Below are 21,963 nucleotides of genomic sequence, written 5' to 3'. Positions count from 1 at the left end.
CCAACGCACATACAGAAAACAGCAAAAACCAACAAAGAAAAAATAGATACCAAACCATTAGTTGACTGATACAAATCAAATTGAACAACTGAAATAGGAAATTGAACAAAAGTGAACCTATTTTAATGTAAGTTAAAGGAAAAAAACTGGATCTGGTTGTTGTAGTACTGGTTAGTTTAAATCAGAACAAATACCATACAAACGTACTTAGCGTAACTGAGTAAAAGGACATTTTCTTCAAAACGAAACAAAAATAATGTGTTTTATTGTGATTCAAAAAGGGTATGGCCCTCGGAATACTCTCTACTGTATACACCCTTCTAGAACCGGCTGGATATTGGATGAAGATAGTGGTAGTAGTGGAACAGTATACAGTAGTGGTAGAGTGGCGTGCACTTCTGTACCTGAGCAATGCCCAGCAGAGCAGGGTCACAGTCTTGGAGTGAGGTTGAGGTGGGGTGCAGCAGCGAGGGGGCGTTAGAGTCAAGGGGCTGGGCAGTGGCGGCAACAGCCGGGGGAGAGGTCAGGCCCGAGGGGACATCAGCCAGGCCAGACAGGGTTAGTTGGCTCTCTGGTGGGGTGGGCTGGGTCTCTGGGCCAGGAGTAGCAGGATGGAGGGGTGGCAGGGAGGCAGGGTGGGGGTGAGACGATGTATGAGAAGGACTGGGGGGCATCTGTGGAAGAGGGAAGGAAGTTGCCTGGGAAGGATTCAGAGGGGGCTGTTGCTCGGTGGTGGAGTCCGCCAATGCAGCCTCAGCAAGCTGGGTCTGGGTGTGGGCATGGGCCTGCGCTTGGGCCAGTGTCTGGGTGTGTGCCTGAGCTTGCATGGCCATCTGGGTGTCTGTGTGCGTGGGTAGCGGCTGTGTCAGCTGAGCTTGGTGCTGGGGGGATGGTGGCAGACCTCCTGCTCCTGCTACTACCTGACTGTACAAGGGTAGGGCTCTAGTCTGAGACCCGAGCTGGGGCACGTTTCTTGGGGATGCTGTCTGTGCTGGGTTAACAGTAGGCTGCTGGGGCAACAGATGTGGGGGGATCTGAGGAAGCTGATAACCCAGTTGACATGGGTCGGGATTTGAGACCTGCTGATGCTGAGACTGCAGAGCCTGTTGAATTGGGGCTGGGGTTGTCTGAGACTGAAGCTGCTGTGGGAGTGTCTGTTGTACGACTTGTGGAACCTGTTGCACCAGCTGTTGCTGTTGGTATTGCTCCATGGGAATGGGTTGAGGCAGCATAGCTTTAGACTGGGCCTGAGGTAAGGGTTGGTTTAACGGCTGCACCACAGCTGGGCTTCCTGTTACTTGCAGCTGCTGCTGTTGTGGCTGTGGGACAGGCTGTAGCTGTACCTGTGGTTGTAGCTGTACCTGCTGGCCTTGGTTATACACTTGACCAGTCTGTTGTTGTATGTGTTGAGGCGAAGCAGAGACCAAGGTGGTAGGGTCTATGACTGTGGAGGCAGGGGCCGCCATGACAGTTCCAACACCAACAGATCCAGGAGACAGCATCATCTGCTGGTACTGCACCATGGACTGCTGTTGTTGCTGGGTAACTTGTTGTGTGATGTCCTGATGTTGTTGTTGCAGGACTGGCTGTATGGCTTGCTGTTGGGTGGGCTGAGGTGAAGTGACATACTGGGGTGCCAGTAGTACAGCTGGAGCATGGGGGCGGTGTTGAGGCTGCGCTAGACCTGGGAGCTGAACACTGGGCTGCACTGGAGACTCGTGCTGGGGTTGGGCTTGGATCTGGCTGTGCATGGTGGTTATTGAGACTGGAGGTTGGGGTTGGACCAGAGCTGGACTCTGCCTCATAGGAGGCATCATCTGAGTCTCAACAACTGCTGGAATTGGATTCAAAGCTTGGGTTGGATGCAGAGGCTTGGGAGTCTGCTGGATGAGTGACTGCACTGGAGCCTGGGCCTGTATTTGAGCTGGGATTTGATGGATAGCCTGTACTATAGGAGCCTGGGACTGGATAGGGATCGGAGGACTTGGTGCCTGGATCGGGGCCACCACGTGAGGTGGAATCTGGACCTCGATCATCTGGGGCTGGGCTTTGAGTGGAGGCTGGGGCTGGGCCTGGAGTACTGGGACTGGGAAATGGCCCAGGCTCTGAGGGTGAGCTTCATTCTGAGCTTGAATCTGGGCCAGGACTTGGGCATGCACTACAGCCAGTGGAGCCTGGCTGGGAATCTGTGGCTGAATGGCTACAGGTTTGGCTCCCTGACCCTGGGCTTGGGCAGCCATCGGAGCTTGGACCTGCATGGCCTGTATAACCTCTGCTGCTGGTAGGGTTGGGGCAACAAGGGGGATCTGAGAAGGAGGTTCAACGACAGAGCTCTGATGGCCCTGCTGTTGTTGCTGGACAACATACGCTTGTTGTTGTTGCTCCAGTAATACAGCTTGTTGTTGCTGCTGCTGCTGTTGTATCAGCGTTACTTGCTGTTGTTCTGTCACTTGCTGCTGCGTTAGGCTAGTGTGACTAGGTGGAAACATAGCAGTGTTTTGCTGTTGTTGTTGTTGCTGCAACAAACACACATCAATTTGTTGCTGTTGAATCAAAGCTTGCAACTGCTCACATTGTTGCTGAATCAAAGTGGTCTCTTGTTTCTCGCTTTGTTGAAATTGAATATTGGCGGTTTGCTGCTGCGATTCCCCAGTCTCTTGCTGTTGTTGAATCTGTTGCTGCTGCTGTTGTAGCAAAGCCTGTTGGTGCAGTCTCTCTGCTTGTTGTTGTTGTAGCAACGCCTGCTGTTGCTGTTGTTGCTCGATCTGTTGTTGTAACAAAGCTTGCTGCTGTTGTAGCTCCAGCTGCTGTTGCAGTTGTGCCTGTTGTTGCTGTTGCTCCAATTGCTGCTGCTGTAAAACTGCTCGTTGCTGCTGAAGCTGTTGCTGTTGTAGCAGGGCTTGCTGTTGTTCCAACTGTTGCTGTAGCATAGCTTGCTGTGAGTCGATTGGATGACTGACGACCGCCTGTTGTTGTAGTTGTGTCGGTTGTTGCAGCACAGCTTGCTGTTGTTGATGCAGTGGTTGCTGCTGTTGTAGATCCATTTCCGGTTGTTGTTGGATCTGGCTCGCTTGGTGAGCTTCCAGTTGTTGTTGCTGCTGTAGGAGCGCTTGCTGCTGCTGTTGCTCGAACTGCTGCTGTTGTAACAGCGCTTGCTGTTGCTCTAGCTGTTGTTGCTGTAGTTGCGCCTGTTGTTGCTGTTGCTTTAAGGCTTGCTTTTGCTGCTGCTCTTGTTGCTGCTGCTGTAACATCGCTTGCTGCTGCTGTTGCTCAAATATTTGCTGTTGTAACAGCGCTTGCTGTTGCTCCAGTTGGTGCTGTTGTAGCCGTGCCTGTTGTTGCTTTTGTAGCAACGCCTGTTGCTGCTGTTGCTCAAGCTGCTGTTGTATGTACACTTGCTGTTGTTGTTCTAGTAACATCGCTTGTTGTTGTTGCTGATGTTCAATCTGGTGCTGTTGGTGTAGCAACAATGTTTGCTGCTGTTGCAGTTGTTGCTGCTGTTGTAGGTCGTTTAGCGGTGGTTGCACATAGGCTTGGGTTTGATCCACTTGCTGTAATGACGATGCCTGTTGTTGTTGCTGCTGGTGGTGGTCCATTGATTGTTGTTGTGGTAGTAAGGCCTGCTGCTGAGGATGCTGTTGCATTTGCTGCTGCTGCTGAACCAAAGCTTGCTGCACATACACTTGCTGCTGAAGCTCAGTAGTTTGCTGCTGTTGGATTGCTATAGTCTGCTGCTGCTGTTGTTCTATATGTTGCTGTATCAGTACCGCCTTCTGGGGAATTACATTGGCCTGTTGTTGTTGGTGTGGTTGTTGCTGCTGAAGCAGGGTGGTTTGTTGAGCCTCCATTTGCTGCTGCTGTGGCTCCATCAGTATCTGCTGTTGTTGAACAATGGTCTGCTGTTGGGTAATCATGAAAGGTTGCGCTTGCTGGGTTAAAGACTGGGGTGTCATCTGGATGTCAGAGGCCTGCATGATGTTAGGAGTGACATTGGCCTGGGTCTGTTGTGGGAGAGGGACCATGGCCTCCATGTCACCAACTCCCACTAGTCCTGTTGGGTCTCCCACTGATATGGGAGCTGGAAGAATGTTAAGCTGGGCTTGGGGTGAAACTGGGGGTGCGCAGGACTGGGAAGGAGCCATTGGTGCGATCTGTGATCCATCTGAATGGTATGACTGAGATGGTGTGAAGATAACCATCATGGGGTGACAGGGACATGGTCAGATGGAGTTATGGTGAGAGGGCAGGTAGGGGGAGATTGAGGTAAAGAGAGGAGGGAAGAGTAAGCATTGGATAAAGGGCAGGAATTAATTATCAAAGGACTGCACACATTCTTTAGAGGACATGAAAGCATTGTCATGATCAAGATTGTTATCGTTTTTATTATCGTTAAAGCACATCTGATAAAATAGTTACATGAATTGATTAAAAGCTATTCGGAATAAATCAAGGTTCAAACTTCTTTTGTCCAGTAGAAAAGAGATGTTAGAGAGATGTTAAGAGAGTTGAACGGGATCGAGAGCCACTCACCTGAGAATACTGCTGTGGTACACCTGGTGAGACTTGCATTGCCATAGCAACAGGCTGAACATAAGTCTGCTGACCAACAGGTGCCCCACCACTGCTTTGACCAATGCACATGCCGGAAATCCCACCACTCTGACCAGTAGGCACATTCGGAACTCCTCCGCTCTGACCAATCGGGAGCATTTCGTGGTGGGCCAAAAATGCCTAAAAATAGATAACAGACAACACAATTGAGCATGATTGCAGGGTTGGAGATAAGATATCAATCTCTTTGTAAACTAGATTTTCCAAAACAGGAAGAACCATAGATCATATTATGTTCCAAATGGCACCCTATTCTCTACATAGTGCACTACGTTTGGCCCTGGTTAAAAGTAGTCCCCTACATAGGGAATAGGGTGACCTTTGGGATGCCATATACTCACCGAGGCAGCAGCAGGGAGTCTGGGTTGAGAGAGCACGTATGACTCCCCTTGCTGAGGGTATGCCTGGCTCTGGCCACTGGCATAGGATTCACAGCTGGCTGAGCCAATGCTCTCACCTCCTGGAGTAAATACAAAGGCAAGAGTAAATAAAGGAGTCTAGACAAACACTACTTTGGGGATAAGGAAAATAATATCATTATATCCTATTCTAGGACTGTCCGCAGCCAAATAATGTTTATCTTAATATTCCACTTCGTTGCTGATATCTACCCCAGCACAGTCAGTACGTAGGGAAACACAGTATACAGTCTTACGCAGTAAACAAATCTCTACAAGCCTCTGATTGACGGAATATTGGTCTGCTGTTGTACCTGTGGGCAGGCTCAGAGGATTCCCACTGTGGATCTGCTGCTGTTGCCTCACATGCTGATCCACCTCTGGAAGCTCCTCAACCTCACCCTGCCCTCCTCCTCCCCCACCTCCCCCTGTCAGCACAGCCACCCCAGGCCCCAGGGATGAGAGGTGAGAGCAGGTGGAGGAGGTGAGGGTGGAGTCCCGTCTCTCATCAAAGCCTTGCTGCTGTAGGAGCAGCTGCTGCTGGCGTCTCTCACGGGACTTCTTGATGAGCGTGACGCGGTCACGGATGGATTTACCCACCACCTTAGCGTCGCTCTCGTGGAAGAAGCCTGACTTCACCTGGATAGAGGAGGAGGGAGAGGGGGTGGTGGGTAGACAGAGAGAGGGTAGACAGAGAGAGGAGAGAGAGAAAGAGAAAGAGAGAGAGAGCGAGAGAGAGGGTAGGTGGAGAGAAAGAGAGATGGGAGGCAGAGAGAAAAAGTTGAAAGCATGGCGAGGGAATGTAGGTTGGAGGCAACAACTAGCAAGGAAACCTTGATTAATGAGTGGTGGACTCTGTAATAGATCAGCTTTCCTGTAGCCCTCCAACCTTCCCTGTAGTTCCTTCAACAGAGGTCCTAGTTATTCCTGTTCCGTCTAGCACTGTTCTCTCTTCTATCATTTTCACACTAATGTGCTGAGCCGAGCCAACCTTTACTGTAATGTTCTAGCCTGGGGCCATGCCAGAAAGGAATATCTAAAAAGAAAATATCAGAGCCTGCAGGATACAGTCTGGGTCTGCACCAAGGTGTGAAAAAGGTATCAGTGTCTCACCATTTCTCTTTCTGCCTCCCTCTCCCTTCCTCCCTATCCGTTTCTCCCCCTAATCTCACCATCTCCGAAGCCACCTCCTCTGCGCTGTCGTTCTCCAGGTCGTAGCTGAACTCGATGGCCTCATTGTCTTTGTGTTTTCCCTTCAGCTTCTTTGGCTCCTCCACCCAGATCCTGAGGGCCAGGCAGTCCTGACAGCCCGTGTCTTCCTCCGCCAGCTCCACACGCACCCCGGTGTCCTCCCCGAAGAACGCATGGGTCAACAGGTCCCGGATGGACAGCCTGCAGACAGAGACAACACATCAAGCTCGCAACAAATGCCCACTTCTTTCCCAAACAATGTGTGGCTTTTATTGGATAGGACAGTGGAAGAACAGATGACAGGAAAGGTAGGAGAATGGCGATTCAGAAGGGCAGCGGGCTGGAGTTGAACCCATGTCCACTCTGGTATATGTTCCCGGGGTCAGCGGCACTAACCACTAGACTTTTTCTTTACAAGCGCTCTGCTGTTTAGCAAGGTTTGCAAAAGGCATTGCAATTCCTCCCATTATTAGGAGAGAGAGAGCGGGAAGGGGGGGTCGAGAGAGGTCAAAACACTTGCCTCTGACTCTTGTCCTGGCGGATGCAGCACCCAATGATCTCTTTGATCTCTGGGTCGTTGACTTTATCGAAGCTGGCTGGTTTTATACCCTGTAGACAGAGCGGGAGAGAGGGGGCAGGTGAGGTGACCGAACGGACAATGATATAGATGATGTACTACTCCGTCCTACACAGACAGTAATATACTTTAGATGGGACTCCTGTAATACTTCAGAGAGTTAATCATGAGGCAGTAATGAAGAAACCCTGACTACAGCTAATGTACTGTCACATATACAGTATATTTAATCATTTACTGAATCTGAGGGAGGTTGGTGAGAAGATCAAGGGCAAGTCGGGAAACGACAGACTCGGCCAAAAGGCCAAAGGGGTTTTTGTGAAGAACGTTATCTTGTAGAAGTAGGGGAAAGGGAACCTATGCCACAAAGGGACAAGCCCAAAGGGACAGCAGTCCCAGACTTACGCTGGTGACTTTGCGGTAGATCTGCGCAGCGTTCTGGCACTCTGAGTAGGGGTATTCTGAGGTGGCCATCTCCAACATGCACATCCCAAAGGCATAGACGTCAACAGACTCATCATAATGTTCCTCGTACATCTCTGGAGCCATGAACTCAGGGGTACCTGGAAGACAGGGCACATTAGTCAATTGAAAAGGTAAAGTCGCACACCTTAAATACCCAGATGAAGATATTTTGAGACCAAAATTACCCAAAATTGGTGAAATAAGCATCATCATGCTTGGACAGTGATGCTCAAACGGTGCAACCTGTGTTTATTGAATATCATTTTGACCTCTAACCTCCTCTGTCAGTAAAGGACCATCATCAGACGCCCAGGAGTATAAATTATTTTATGAAGGTTACTCAGGACTCTATAGGGTCCACACTTACTGTAAACACAGACCACAGATCAGCTCTTAACATACACTTCCAGTGGCATTTAGTGCAATAGAGCTTGACCTTTGAGCAAGAATAAACACCGCAGAGACTGTACTCAGCTGATGATGCTTTCTTGGAGAGTTGGGTCAGCTCATAAGATATTCACATTGTAGCAGAGTGACCACAGATTGTAAAGGTCATTCCCACAACACAGATGTCCATTATCTCAAGTCTTACTCACAAGAAATCTGACATACCTATATGACCCATTCAAATACCATTCCCACAACATGACATAAGAAAACAACTGATCGCTGGCTCCGGAAACTGACGGTCGCTAGTTACCTATGACACTTTTGGCGAAGGAGGTCCTCATGAGAGTGGCCAATCCCAGGTCTCCGATCTTGACGGAGCCGGTAGGGCCGGTGATGAAGATGTTGTCACACTTGAGGTCCCTGTGGATGATGGGAGGGGTCCGAGTGTGGAGGAACTGGAGGCCCTTCAGGATCTGACGACACCAGCTCCTCAGGACCTTGGGCTTCATCACCTTGAAGCGCTTCAGGTACCTGCAGACAGGACAGGGGAGCACGGTTATAACTATACAGCATTGTGGCATGGTTTCTATGGAACAACCTCTTTGGTGTAACGCTATTTGCGAGCTGAGCAGGGGTGTGTGTGTCTGAGTGTCTTCTACCCACGTTTTGAGGGTTCCCGAGGTCATGAGTTCGGTGACCAGGACGATGCACTTCTTCCCTCGCAGCACTGACTCCCAGGAGTCATAGAAACGGACAATGTTAGGGTGCTGGAGGCCCTTCAGCATCTCTGCCTCCTCCTTAAAACGCTGCTGCTCCGCCTTGGTCAGCTTACGGTCCTGTAGACACACAGAAGGCAGGTTAGACATCAGAGAGAGCGTTCGGTTGTGAGAACAAGTTGCAAAGATCGAGCCAGAGCCAATACTGCACTGTTGAATCGTCAAGCAGTTAGTTTTATTGGGCAACCCAAAGGTCTTCATCAGTGAGAACATACCCACGGCCTAAACAGCGTTCAGTGCTATTCTCCTACTGTTGTAGAACAACAACAAAAAACAAAGGATTTAGAGTGCTTAGGTCTGTATTCAAGAGGCATAGGTTCATACTTTCACCATATGCTAAACTGGAAACCTATGACAAAAAAACGTTCAGGAGACAATGCATATACTATACCTGAGACTTATTATGGGGAGCATGCTTTCAGGAAACAACAGAGCCAATACTGGAACACTATACCAATCAGGAAACAGTGCTGTCAACAACAGAGCCAATACTGGAACACTATACCAATCAGGAAACAGTGCTGTCAACAACAGAGCCAATACTGGAGCCTCACAGCACAGTTTAAATATATAAATCAAAACTGGACGGTCTTTGGAGATAGATGGGAGGGATTAAAGGGAGCTGAAGGATGGGACTAAAATGTAAAATATACCGTGTCCGTAAAATGTATATAGTATGTATTATTTAAAATACATATTTATAAAATAAATATATATGGGGGATTGGAAATGATGCAGACAAGTACATTGATAGAAGCCACAATCTATTTGCAATATTAAAGCTGATTCACCACCTAAAAAAAATAAACAATAGTGGAGCAATACCACTGATCAGTCAGCACTCCTTACTACCAAGCAACCATATTTCATGTAATTAAACACCTACCACCACTAGATGGCGCAAGCAAGATATAGTTTAATCTGCATGAGTGGAGACAACACCCACCTCAGCCTATAAGACACTTCTGCGGCATCTGCCACGCTGCCATTGGGCCTAGTATGGCGGATGCTGCAGAAATCCCTGGCTCCGGCAGAGTATCCCACTGGGAATAACACTCACACATGCATGCACACGCACACACAGACGTATGCTGACGCACACACACACACACACACACATATATATATGTGTGTATATACAGTGGGCAGAACAAGTATTTGATACACTCTCGATTTTGCAGGTTTTCCTACTTACAAAGCATGTAGAGGTCTGTAATTTTTTATCATAGGTACACTTCAACTGTGAGAGACAGAATCAAAAAATAATAATCTTGGCCCATTCCTCCATGCAGATCTCCTATAGAGCAGTGATGTTTTGGGGCTGTTGCTGGGCAACACGGACTTTCAACTCCCTCCAAAGACTTTCTATGGGGTTGAGATCTGGAGACTGGCTAGGCCACTCCAGGACCTTGAAATGCTTCTTACGAAGCCACTCCTTCATTGCTCGGGCAGTGTGTTTGGGATCATTGTCATGCTGAAAGACCCAACCACGTTTCATCTTCAATGCCCTTGCTGATGGAAGGAGGTTTTCACTCAAAATCTCAAGATACATGGCCCCATTCATTCTTTCCTTCACACGGATCAGTCATCCTGGTCCGTTTGCAGAAAAACAGCCCCAAAGCATGATGTTTCCACCCCCATGCTTCACAGTAGGTATGGTGTTCTTTGGATGCAACTCAGCATTCTTTGTCCTTCAAACACGACGAGTTGAGTTAACAAAAAGTTATATTTTGGTTTCATCTGACCATATGACATTCTCCCAATCTTCTTCTGGATCATCCAAATGCTCTCTAGCAAACTTCAGACGGGCCTGGACATGTACTGGCTTAAGCACGTCTGGCACTGCAGGATTTGAGTCCCTGGCGGCGTAGTGTGTTACTGATGGTAGGCTTTGTTACTTTGGTCCCAGCTCTCTGCAGGTCATTCACTAGGTCCCCCCGTGTGGTTCTGGGATTTTTGCTCACCATTCTTGTGATCATTTTGACCCCACGGGGTGAGATCTTGCGTGGAGCCCCAGATCGAGGGAGATTATCAGTGGTCTTGTATGTCTTCCATTTCCTAATAATTGCTCCCACAGTTGATTTCTTCAAACCAAGCTGCTTACCTATTGCAGATTCAGTCTTCCCAGCCTGGTGCAGGTCTACAATTTTGTTTCTGGTGTCCTTTGACAGCTCTTTGGTCTTGGCCATAGTGGAGTTTGGAGTGTGACTGTTTGAGGTTGTGGACAGGTGTCTTTTATACTGATAACAAGTTCAAACAGGTGCCATTAATACAGGTAACGAGTGGAGGACAGAGGAGCCTCTTAAAGAAGAAGTTACAGGTCTGTGAGAGCCAGATATCTTGCTTGTTTGTAGGTGATCAAAAACGTATTTTTCACCATAATTTGCTAATTAATTCATTAAAAATCCTACAATGTGATTTTCTGGATTTTTTTTCTCTCATTTTGTCTGTCATAGTTGAAGTGTACCTATGATGAAAATTACAGGCCTCTCATCTTTTTAATTGGGAGAACTTGCACAATTGGTAGCTGACTAAATACTTTTTTGCCCCCTGTACGTACGTACGTACGCACGCACGTACAGTGGGGCAAAAAAGTATTTGTAGGTACAAAGTAGTGCATACATACATTACATACATACCAGGCTACTGACTGGGCCCTCTGTTGGTTACTTACAGTAAGCAATAAAGGCCTGCGGGGGTGTGGTATATGGCCAATATACCACAGCTAAGGGCTGTTCTTATGCACAACACTTTTATTTATTAATTTTTATTTAACCAGGTAGGCAAATTGAGAACAAGTTCTCATTTACAATTGCGACCTGGCCAAGATAAAGCAAAGCAGTTTGACACATACATCAACACAGAGTTACACATGGAGTAAAACAAACATACAGTCAATAATACAGTAGCAACAAGTCTATATACGATGTGAGCAAATGAGATGAGATAAGGGAGGTAAAGGCAAAAAAAGGGCTATGGTGGCAAAGTAAATACAATATAGCAAGTAAAACACTAGAATGTTAGATTTGCAGTGGAAGAATGTGCAAAGTAGAAATAAAAATAACGGGGTGCAAAGGAGCTAAATAAATAAATAAATAAAATAAATACAGTAGGGAAAGAGGTAGTTGTTTGGGCTAAATTATAGATGGGCTATGTACAGGTGCAGTAATCTGTGAGCTGCTCTGACAGCTGGTTCTTAAAGCTAGTGAGGGAGATAAGTGTTTCCAGTTTCAGAGATTTTTGTAGTTCGTTCCAGTCATTGGCAGCAGAGAACTGGAAGGAGAGGCGGCTAAAGAAAGAATTGGTTTTGGGGGTGACCAGAGAGATATACCTGCTGGATCGCGTGCTACAGGTGGGTGATGCTATGGTGACCAGCGAGCTGAGATAAGGGGCGACTTTACCTAGCAGGGTCTTGTAGATGACATGGAGCCAGTGGGTTTAGCGACGAGTATGAAGCGAGGGCCAGCCAACGAGAGTGTACAGGTCGCAATGGTGGGTAGTATATGGGGCTTTGGTGACAAAACGGATGGCACTGTGATAGACTGCATCCAATTTGTTGAGTAAGGTATTGGAGGCTATTTTGTAAAGTCGAAGTCGAGGATTGGTAGGATGGTGTGTTTTACAAGGGTATGTTTGGCAGCATGAGTGAAGGATGCTTTGTTGTGAAATAGGAAGCCAATTCTAGATTTAACTTTGGATTGGAGATGTTTGATGTGGGTCTGGAAGGAGAGTTTACAGTCTAACCAGACACCTAGGTATTTGTAGTTGTCCACGTATTCTAAGTCAGAGCCGAGAAGAGATGTTGGACAGGCGGGCAGGTGCCGGCAGCGATCGGTTGAAGAGCATGCATTTAGTTTTACTTGTATTTAAGAGAAATTGGAGGCCACGGAAGAAGAGTTGTATGGCATTGAAGCTTGCCTGGAGGGTTGTTAACACAGTGTCCAAAGAAAGGCCAGAAGTATACAGAATGGTGTCATCTGCGTAGAGGTGGATCAGAGACTAACCAGCAGCAAGAGCGACATCATTGATGTATACCGAGAAGAGAGTCGGTCCAAGAATTGACACAACGCGGAGTGTCTGGATACAGCCTTTATCCGTGTTATATTGGCCATATACCAAACCCCTGAGGTACCGTATTGCTATTATAAACTGGGGACCAGCGTAATTAGAAGAGTAAAACCTGTGGTATACTTTCAGCCAATCAGCATTCAGAGCTCAAACCACCATTATAAAAAGGCAAATATAAGCAAATAATATACCACTATGAATCGCTAAGTGACTATACATTTATAGCTTAGTCATTTTCTAAATGGCAGCTGTCCTAACAATTGTCATCGTTAAAAGAACAAAGCAAGCATGGTGTTTTTTTAGTGGTCGTTTTGACCTCTGTTGACCTTGCCACTTGTGGTCTCTTACGCGTCATTTAACATCACGCTATAGTCTGAACAGGACAACAACCAAAGGTCATGACCTGAGGCGGGAAACAACAGATGTGACAATTGCAACAAGTGGTGACAAGGCAAGGCCATATTGCAAAACGAAACTACAAAACAGAGATGTGCATGAAATCAACCATCTCCTCACTAGCACCTGTCAAGTACATGAAAACAACCATCTCCTCACTAGCACCTGTCAAGTACATGAAAACAACCATCTCCTCACTAGCACCTGTCAAGTACATGAAAACAACCATCTCCTCACTAGCACCTGTCAAGTACATGAAAACAACCATCTCCTCACCAGCACCTATCAAGTACATGAAAACAACCATCATCTCCCCACTAGCACCTGTCAAGAACATGAAAACAACCATCTCCTCACTAGCACCTGTCAAGTACATGAAAACAACCGTCTCCTCACTAGCACCTGTCAAGTACATGAAAATAACTATAATCTCCTCACTAGCACCTGTCAAGTACATGAAAACAACCATCTCCTCACTAGCACCTGTCAAGTACATGAAAACAACCATCATCTCCTCACTAGCACCTGTCAAGTACATGAAAATAACTATAATCTCCTCACTAGCACCTGTCAAGTACATGAAAACAACCATCTCCTCACTAGCACCTGTCAAGTACATGAAAACAACCATCATCTCCTCACTAGCACCTGTCAAGTACATGAAAACAACCATCTCCTCACTAGCACCTGTCAAGTACATGAAAACAACCATCATCTCCTCACTAGCACCTGTCAAGTACATGAAAATAACTATAATCTCCTCACTAGCACCTGTCAAGTACATGAAAACAACCGTCTCCTCACTAGCACCTGTCAAGTACATGAAAACAACCATCATCTCCTCACTAGCACCTGTCAAGTACATGAAAATAACTATAATCTCCTCACTAGCACCTGTCAAGTACATGAAAACAACCATCATCTCCCCACTAGCACCTGTCAAGTACATGAAAATAACTATAATCTCCTCACTAGCACCTGTCAAGTACATGAAAACAGATTGAAATGGTTAAATGGTCAGTGGGATTCCTGCCATAGCAACAACAAACACAACACACATCTGTAAAATAGCAATCATAATATGTTGCTTTCCATTTACCTCTTCCATTTACTTATAGGCTCTGTGTTCATGAATTACTGTCTGAAGGGAGAGGGGCTACTACTGCAGACATTTCATTCTAAATCAGATTTACTTCTGATTTCCATGTAATGCAGTTTCCCACATTAAATCCCTCCCCTCGTCACTCCCTCTCGCTTGGTCTCTGCATCGTGTAGTCCAAGATCCATCTCTTCCAACTCAATGTCCTTTTCTGGAAGTGAAGGCCACCTCTCTCCTCTTCGCCCCCTCCGCCTCCTCCTCCCTCTTGGCACTGTCATCCCTCCCTCTCTCTCTCTCCTGTATTCGCTAGCTTGAACTGAGCGTCAACAGCAAGACTGCTGCTTTATTGTCAGAGCTAAAAATAATATCCTGGACTTGGGACTGCCCCTTTGCCTCGACTCCCTGCTGTTTCACTGTCTGAATGGCTTGATGTGTCTGTCTGGGTCTCAGTGGCTGTCTGTGCAGTAGGCCTATGCCTTTCGGTTAGTCTGTGTCCCTGCATTGAACTGTTTAACAACGGTGTCTCTACATCTGTGTAGCTAACTCCCTAACAGTGTCTGATTTTGTGTGTTGGTTTCTGTTGATCACAGACTAGTCTCACAGTCATCTGTCAGTGTGCATAATCAGAGCATCAGTCTGTGTCACCGCTTGTCGTCTGTGTGTCTCTTGTCTGGCCGTCTGTCTGGCTGTCTAACTCCATATTCTTTGCGCATCCGGCAGCTCTCCCCTGTGTATCTATTGTGTGGTTTCCAGTGTTCGGTCAGATGATCTGGGGTAAGAAAAGGTCACTGGGGTCAATTATCATCATAATCAGTTCAGTCATGTCACGGTGGCAAAAGACAAGCATACATGTACGCGTGCACAAAGAAGAAACACACACATCTGCTCTCTATAATATTGAAAGGCAGGGGAATAGATGCATAGGGGCTGCATAAATAAAACATTCATTATGAAGACTGCTTAACATACTAACATACAATACTATTAATGCTGACAATGGAAAGGAAATCTCATTGACATATACACCACCGTGCAAAAGTTTGGCTTCACTTAGAAATGTCCTTGTTTTTGAAAGAAAAGCACATTTTTGTCACCTTAAAATAACATGAAATTGATCAGAAATATAGTGTAGACATTGTTAATGTTGTAAATGACTATAGTAGCTGGAAAAAGCTGATTTTTAATGGAATATCTACATAGGCACACAGAGGCCCATTATCAGCAACCATCACTCCTGTGTTCCAATGGCACGTTGTGTTAGCTAATCCAAGTTGATCATTTTAAAAGGCTAATTGATCATTAGAAAACCCTTTTGCAATTAGGTTAACACAGCTGAAAACTGTTGTACTGATTAAAGAAGCAATAAAACTGGCCTTCTTTATACTAGTTGAGTATCTGGAGCGTCAGCATTTGTGGGTTCGATTACAGGCTCAAAATGGCAAAAAACAAAGTACTTTCTTCTGAAACTCGTCAGTCTATTCTTGTTCTGAGAAAGGCTATTTCATGCAAGAAATTGCCAAGAAACTGAAGATCTCGTACAACACTGGGTACTACTCCGTCACAGAACAGCACAAACGGGGTCTAACCAGAATAGAAAGAGTGGGAGGCCTCGGTGCAACTAAGCATGAGGACAAGTACATTAAAGTGTCTAGTTTGAGAAACAGAAGCCTAACAAGTCCTCAACTGGCAGCTTCATTAAATAAATTCAGCAAAAAATGAAACGTCCTCTCACTGTCAACGGCATTTATTTTGAGCAAACTTAACTTGTGTAAATATTTGTATGAACATAACAAAAACTGAACAAGTTCCACAGACATGTGACTAACAGAAATGGAAAAATGTGTCCGTGAACAAAGGAGGGGTCAAAATCAAAAGTAACAGTCAATGCAGCTGGAGGCCACACCAGATACTAAGTACTGCAGTGCATCTCCTCCACATGGACTGCACCAGATTTGCCTGTTCTTGCTGTGAGATGTACCTTGGTGGAAGAGTGGGGTAACCTGCAAGTTTCCAGACATTTCTGGGGGGGAATGACCCTAGCCCTCACCCTTTGATCCAGAGGTCCCAGATGTGCTCAATGGGATTGAGATCTGGGCTCTTCGCTGGCCATGGCAGAACACTGACATTCCTGCCTTGCAGGAAATCACACACAGAACAATCAGTATGGCTGGTGGCACTGTCATACTGGAGGGTCATGTCAGGATGAGCCTGCAGGAAGGGTACCACATGAGGGAGGAGGATGTCTTCTCTGTAATGCACAGCGTTGAGATTGCCTGCAATGAGAACAAGCTTAGTCCGATGATGCTGTGACCCTCCACCTCCCAAATCGATCCCGCTCCAGAGTACAGGCCTCGGTGTAACACTCATTCCTTCGACGATAAATCAAATCCTACCATCACCCCTGGTGAGACAAAACCGCGACTCGTCAGTGAAGAGCCATTTTTGCCAGTCCTGTCTGGTCCAGCGATGGTGGGTTTGTACCCATGGGCGACGTTGTTGCCGGTGATGTCTGGTGAGGACCTGCCTTACAACAGGTCTACAAGCCCTCAGTCCAGCCTCTCTCAGCCTTTTGCAGACAGTCTGAACACTGATGGAGGGATTGTGCATTCCTGGTGTAACTCGGGCAGTTGTTGTTGCCATCCTGTATCTGTCCCGCAGGTGTGATGTTCGGATGTATCCATCCTGTGCAGGTGTTGTTACACGTGGTCTGCCACTGCAAGGACGATCATCTGTCCGTCCTGTCTCCCTGGTGCGCTGTCTTAGGCATCTCACAGTACGGACATTGCAATATATTGCCCTGGCCACATCTGCAGTCCTCAAGCCTCCTTGCAGCATGCCTAAGTCACGTTCACGCAGATGAGCAGGGACCTTGGGCATGTTTCTTTTGGTCATTTTCAGAGCCTCTTTAGTGTCATAAGTTTTCATAACTGTTACCTACCGTCTGTAAGCTGTTAGTTTCTTAACATTTGTTCCACAGGTGCATGTTCATTAATTGGTTATGGTTCATTGAACAAGCATGGGAAACAGTGTTTAAACCCTTTACAATGAAGATCTGTGAATTCATTTGTATTTTTACTAATTATCTTTGAAAGACAGGGTCCTGAAAAAGGGAAGTTTCTTTTTTTGCTGAGTTTAGTACCCGCAAAACACCAGTCTCAACGTCAACAGTGAAGATGCGACTCCAGGATGCTAGACTTCTAGGCAGAGTGCCATCTTGATCTTTTCTTTTTATTGGCCAGTCTGAGATATGGCTTTTTCTTTGCAACTCTGCCTAGAAGGCCAGCATCCCGGAGTCGCCTCTTCACTGTTAACATTGAGACTGGTGTTTTCCGGATACTATTTAATGAATCTGCCAGTTGAGGACGTGTGAGGTGTCTGTTTCTCAAACTAGACACTAATGTACTTGGCCTCTTGCTCAGTTGTGCACCAGGACCTCCCACTCCTCTTTCTATTCTGGTTAGAGCCAGTTTGTGCTGTTCTGTGAGGGGAGTAGTACACAGAATTGTACGAGATCTGCAGTTTCTTGGCAATTTCTCGCATGAAATAGCCTTTCTCAGAACAAGAATAGACTGACGAGTTTCAGAAGTACTTTGTTTTTTGCCATTTTGAGTGTGTAATCGAACCCACAAATGCTGATGCTCCAGATACTCAACTAGTCTAAAGAAGTCCAGTTTTATTGCTTCTTTAATCAGTACAACAGTTTTCAGCTGTGCTAACATAATTGCAAAGGGGTTTCTAATGATCAATTAGCCTTTTAAAATGATCAACTTGGATTAGCTAACACAACGTGCCATTGGAACACAGGAGTGATGGTTGCTGATAATGAGTCTCTGTGCGCCTATGTAGATATTCCATAAAATAAAATAAAAATCAGCCGTTTCCAGCTTCAATAGTCATTTACAACATTAACAATGTTTACACTGTATTTCTGATCAACTTTATGTTATTTTAAAATAGACCAAAAAAATGAGCTTTTCTTTCAAAAAACAAGGACATTTCCAAGTGACCCCAAACTTTTGAAAGGTAGTGTAGGCATTCTCAGAAAATCCAGAATCACATTTCACAGTACGCGGGCCAGCTACTAGATACACATTAGACAAATCGATACTATATGTGGTTTACAAAAACTAATAGGCTATGAAAATATTTACACACTTTCTTTCTCCAGCAAAGCAAACAAACTGGGAGTATACAATGTGATAACGTAGGTGAAGGACAAACACACGTTTGAGACATTGCTCAGTGTAGGGTTCCGTCTTTCGGATGGGACGTTAAAAGGGTGTCCTGACTCTCTGTGGTCACTAAGGATCCCAGCACTTATCATAAGAGTAGGGGTGTTAACCCCGGTGTCCTGGCTAAATTTCCACTCTGGCCCTCATACCATCATTTTCTACCTCATAATTGTCTCCAGCGTCCAATTGGCTCGTTCATCCCCCCCCTCTTTATTAAAAAATATATATATATATATATTTCACCTTTATTTAACCAGGTAGGCTAGTTGAGAACAAGTTCTCATTTACAACTGCGACCTGGCCAAGATAAAGCATAGCAGTGTGAACAAACAGCAACACAGAGTTACACATGGAGCAAACAATAAACAAGTCAATAACACAGTAGATTTATTTATGTTTTTATTTAAAAAAAAATAGTCTATATACATTGTGTGCAAAAGGCATGAGGAGGTAGGCGAATAATTACAATTTAGCAGATTAACACAGGAGTGATAAATGATCAGATGGTCATGTGCAGGTAGAGATACTGGTGTGCAAAAGAGCAGGAAAGTAAATAAATAAAAACAGTATGGGGATGAGGTAGGTAAATTGGGTGGGCTATTTACCGATGGACTATGTACAGCTGCAGCGATCGGTTAGCTGCTCAGATAGCAAATGTTTAAAGTTGGTGAGGGAGATAAAAGTCTCCAACTTCAACGATTTTTGCAATTCGTTCCAGTCACAGGCAGCAGAGAACTGGAAGGAAGGGCGGCCAAATGAGGTGTTGGCTTTGTATCAGTGAGATACACCTGCTGGAGCGCGTGCTACGGGTGGGTGTTGCCATCGTGACCAGTGAACTGAGATAAGGCGGAGCTTTACCTACTATGGACTTGTAGATGACCTGGAGCCAGTGGGTCTGGCGATGAATATGTAGCGAGGGCCAGCCGACTAGAGCATACAGGTCGCAGTGGTGGGTGGTATAAGGTGCTTTAGTAACAAAGCGGATGGCACTGTGATAAACTGCATCCAGTTTGCTGAGTAGAGTATTGGAAGCCATTTTGTAGATGACATCGCTGAAGTCGAGGATCGGTAGGATAGTCAGTTTTACTAGGGTAAGTTTGGCGGCGTGAGTGAAGGAGGCTTTGTTGCGAAATAGAAAGCTGGAGCTGTTGGCCGAGGTTGGAGTAGCCAGGAGGAAGGCATGGCCAGCCGTTGAGAATTGCTTGTTGAAGTTTTTGAGTATCGTGGATTTGTCGGTGGTGACCGTGTTACCTAGCCTCAGTGCAGTGGGCAGCTGGGAGGAGGTGCTCTTGTTCTCCATGGACTTTACAGTGTCCCAGAACTTTTTGGAGTTGGAGCTACAGGATGCAAATTTCTGCTTGAAAAAGCTGGCCTTTGGTTCCTGACTTCCCTGAACAGTTGCATATCGCAGGGACTATTCGATGCTATTGCAGTCCGCCTCTACCCTGTAACTATTCCCCAGGTCGTGGCTGTAAATGAGAATGTGTTCTCAGTCAACGTACCTGGTAAAATAAGAGTAAAAACAAAAACAGGACATAATTAAAAAAGGGGGAGGAAAATAGACAAGACTCCAACTTGCAAGATTAAGTTGACCACGAGACAAATGAAGGAGGGAGCAACAGAGTAACAAAGAGAGAGAAACAGAGGAAGAAAATGGAGAGAGAGCGAGGGAACTGAGAAGCTATGAAAGAGGCCTATTGTGTACAGCAGGCTGTGGGTGTCTCTCTGCAGTCCCTCTGAGTGAATATCCTTGTTACTAAGTGGAGTGATACATATGGTGTGAGTCTCAAATGGCACCCTATTCCCTATATAGTGCTGATTAGGGTGCTCACAGTGCCCATAGGGTCCTCTACTCTGCCAATGAATCCACACATAAAACGGTCAACCGAATCGTTTCTAGTCATCTCTCTTCCTTCCAGGCTTTTTCTTCTCTTGACTTTATATTGCGATTGGCAACTTTCATAAATTAGGTGAATTACCGCCACTGACCTCGTTCGTCTTTCAGTCACCCACATGGGTATAACCAATGAGGAGATGGCACGTGGGTACCTGCTTCTATAAACCAATGAGGAGATGGGAGAGGCAGGACTTGCAGCGCAATCTGCATCAGAAATAGAACTGATTTCTATTTTAGCCCGTGGCAACACAGACGCTCGTTGGCAACGCGCGAGCAGTGTGGGAGTAATAATTGAATAACATAGTTTTCTCAATTTATTTTGCAATGCTCACGCACGTGACACGAGCAGTGTAGTCAGCCTGTAAGGCACTGGATCGCAATGCTAGCTGTGCCACTAGAAATTCTGGGTTCGAGCCCAGCCGGCTGCGACAGGGAGACCCATGAGGCGGCGGACAATTGGCCCAGCGTCGTCCGGGTTAGAGGACGCTTTGGCCGGTAGGGATGTCCTTGTCCCATCACGCACTAGCGACTCCTGTGGTGGGCCGGGTGCAGTGCACGCTGACACGGTTGCCAGGTGTACGATGTTTCCTCCGGCACATTGGTGCGGCTGGCTTACGGGTTAGGTGGACATTTTGTCAAGAAGCAGTGCGGCTAAATGTATAAAATGTGTATGTAAACAAAATATGTTCTGTTTGATAATGTGTTCGGTAATGTTATACGTATTGGTAAAGTGTTTAGTAGTCTGTTTTTCTGGTCTCCTTTGACAAGCCTGTTACACTTCGGGATCCTGAGTGGCGCAGCGGTCTAAGGCACTGCATTGCAGTGCTAGAAGCATCACCACAGACCCGGGTTAGATCCCGGGCTGTATCACAACCGGCCGTGATCGAGTCCCATAGCACGGCTCACAATTGGCCCAGCGTCGTCCGGGTTAGGGGAGGGTTTGGCCGGGGTAGGCTGTCATTGTAAATAAGTACTTGTTCTTAACTGAATTACCTAGTTAAATAAAAGGTAAAAAATAATAATAATAATTACATTAAGACAGCCTGTTTGATAATGTGTTTTGGTAATGTGCTGTAGAACTGCCTCTCCAGTCCCAGTTCCTGGCCCGTTTACTCACAGGCCACAGTCACAAGCCAAAGGCTTGTAAACAGATTAAGATGTGACCTCAACCAAACCATGAGACTGTTTTTACCCAGACACCTGTTAAGCGGAAGGTAAGCCAACGAGGCTAGAAGTCACACAGTCAGTCAAACTGTGCTTGACTCATTTTGTGTGCCGGTACGGTTTATATTTAGGTGCAGGAACACCACAATGCTTTTGAGCTATTATAAGAGGAACAGGAGCTCAAGCAGTAGAACATTTGATGTGCAGGTACTCAGCTTCGGTGAGCTCCTGCCAAAGTCAAGCACAGCAGTCAGACAGTAAAACAAAAATCAACCACATGATATACAGACAGCAAATCATTTAGCTAACATACAACATTGCCTAGTCGGTAAAGGGGAAACAAATCGGCTATGTTACCAGTGAGGGGCCACATTCACATATGGTGCCTCCCCTTCTTACAATTTTTATATTTTATTTTACCTTTATTTAACTAACTAACTGTCAGGTAAGAAGAAGAAATTGTTATTTATAATGACGGCCTAGGAACAGTGGGTGTACTGCCTTGTTCAGGGGTAGAACGACAGATTTTTTACCTTGTTACCTTACTGTCCCAACGCTCTAACCACTACTCTTATGATAAGTGCTATGGGATCCTTAGTGACCACAGAGAGTCAGGACACCCTTTTAACGTCCCATCCGAAAGACGGAACCCTACACTGAGCAATGTCTCAAACGTGTGTTTGTCCTTCACCTACATTA

General features: G+C 46.1%; 1 protein-coding gene and 1 long non-coding RNA gene across 3 annotated transcripts in view; one reads left to right on the top strand and one right to left on the bottom strand.

Annotated features, from left to right (window-relative positions):
* Window positions 1–21,963, top strand: part of LOC149976898 (uncharacterized) — a 175,736-nt gene that overhangs the window by 79,408 nt on the left and 74,365 nt on the right. The window lies entirely within an intron of this gene.
* Window positions 1–21,963, bottom strand: part of wnk3 (WNK lysine deficient protein kinase 3) — a 74,446-nt gene that overhangs the window by 21,797 nt on the left and 30,686 nt on the right. For both annotated transcript variants that reach the window (XM_021565830.3, XM_036946832.2), the window contains exons 3-11: window positions 8,296–8,468; window positions 7,943–8,163; window positions 7,183–7,340; window positions 6,721–6,809; window positions 6,182–6,401; window positions 5,324–5,648; window positions 4,953–5,071; window positions 4,531–4,731; window positions 405–4,175 (exon numbers count right to left, since the gene is read on the bottom strand). In XM_021565830.3, coding sequence (XP_021421505.3) covers window positions 405–4,175; window positions 4,531–4,731; window positions 4,953–5,071; window positions 5,324–5,648; window positions 6,182–6,401; window positions 6,721–6,809; window positions 7,183–7,340; window positions 7,943–8,163; window positions 8,296–8,468 — 5,277 coding nt within the window. The remainder of the gene's footprint in view (window positions 1–404; window positions 4,176–4,530; window positions 4,732–4,952; window positions 5,072–5,323; window positions 5,649–6,181; window positions 6,402–6,720; window positions 6,810–7,182; window positions 7,341–7,942; window positions 8,164–8,295; window positions 8,469–21,963) is intronic.

The sequence above is a fragment of the Oncorhynchus mykiss genome, chromosome 16 (assembly GCF_057628025.1).
Source record: "Oncorhynchus mykiss isolate SJ-2025 chromosome 16, ASM5762802v1, whole genome shotgun sequence".
In the NCBI taxonomy this organism is placed as follows: domain Eukaryota; kingdom Metazoa; phylum Chordata; class Actinopteri; order Salmoniformes; family Salmonidae; genus Oncorhynchus; species Oncorhynchus mykiss.
This window is presented reverse-complemented; position numbering and strand designations above follow the sequence as displayed.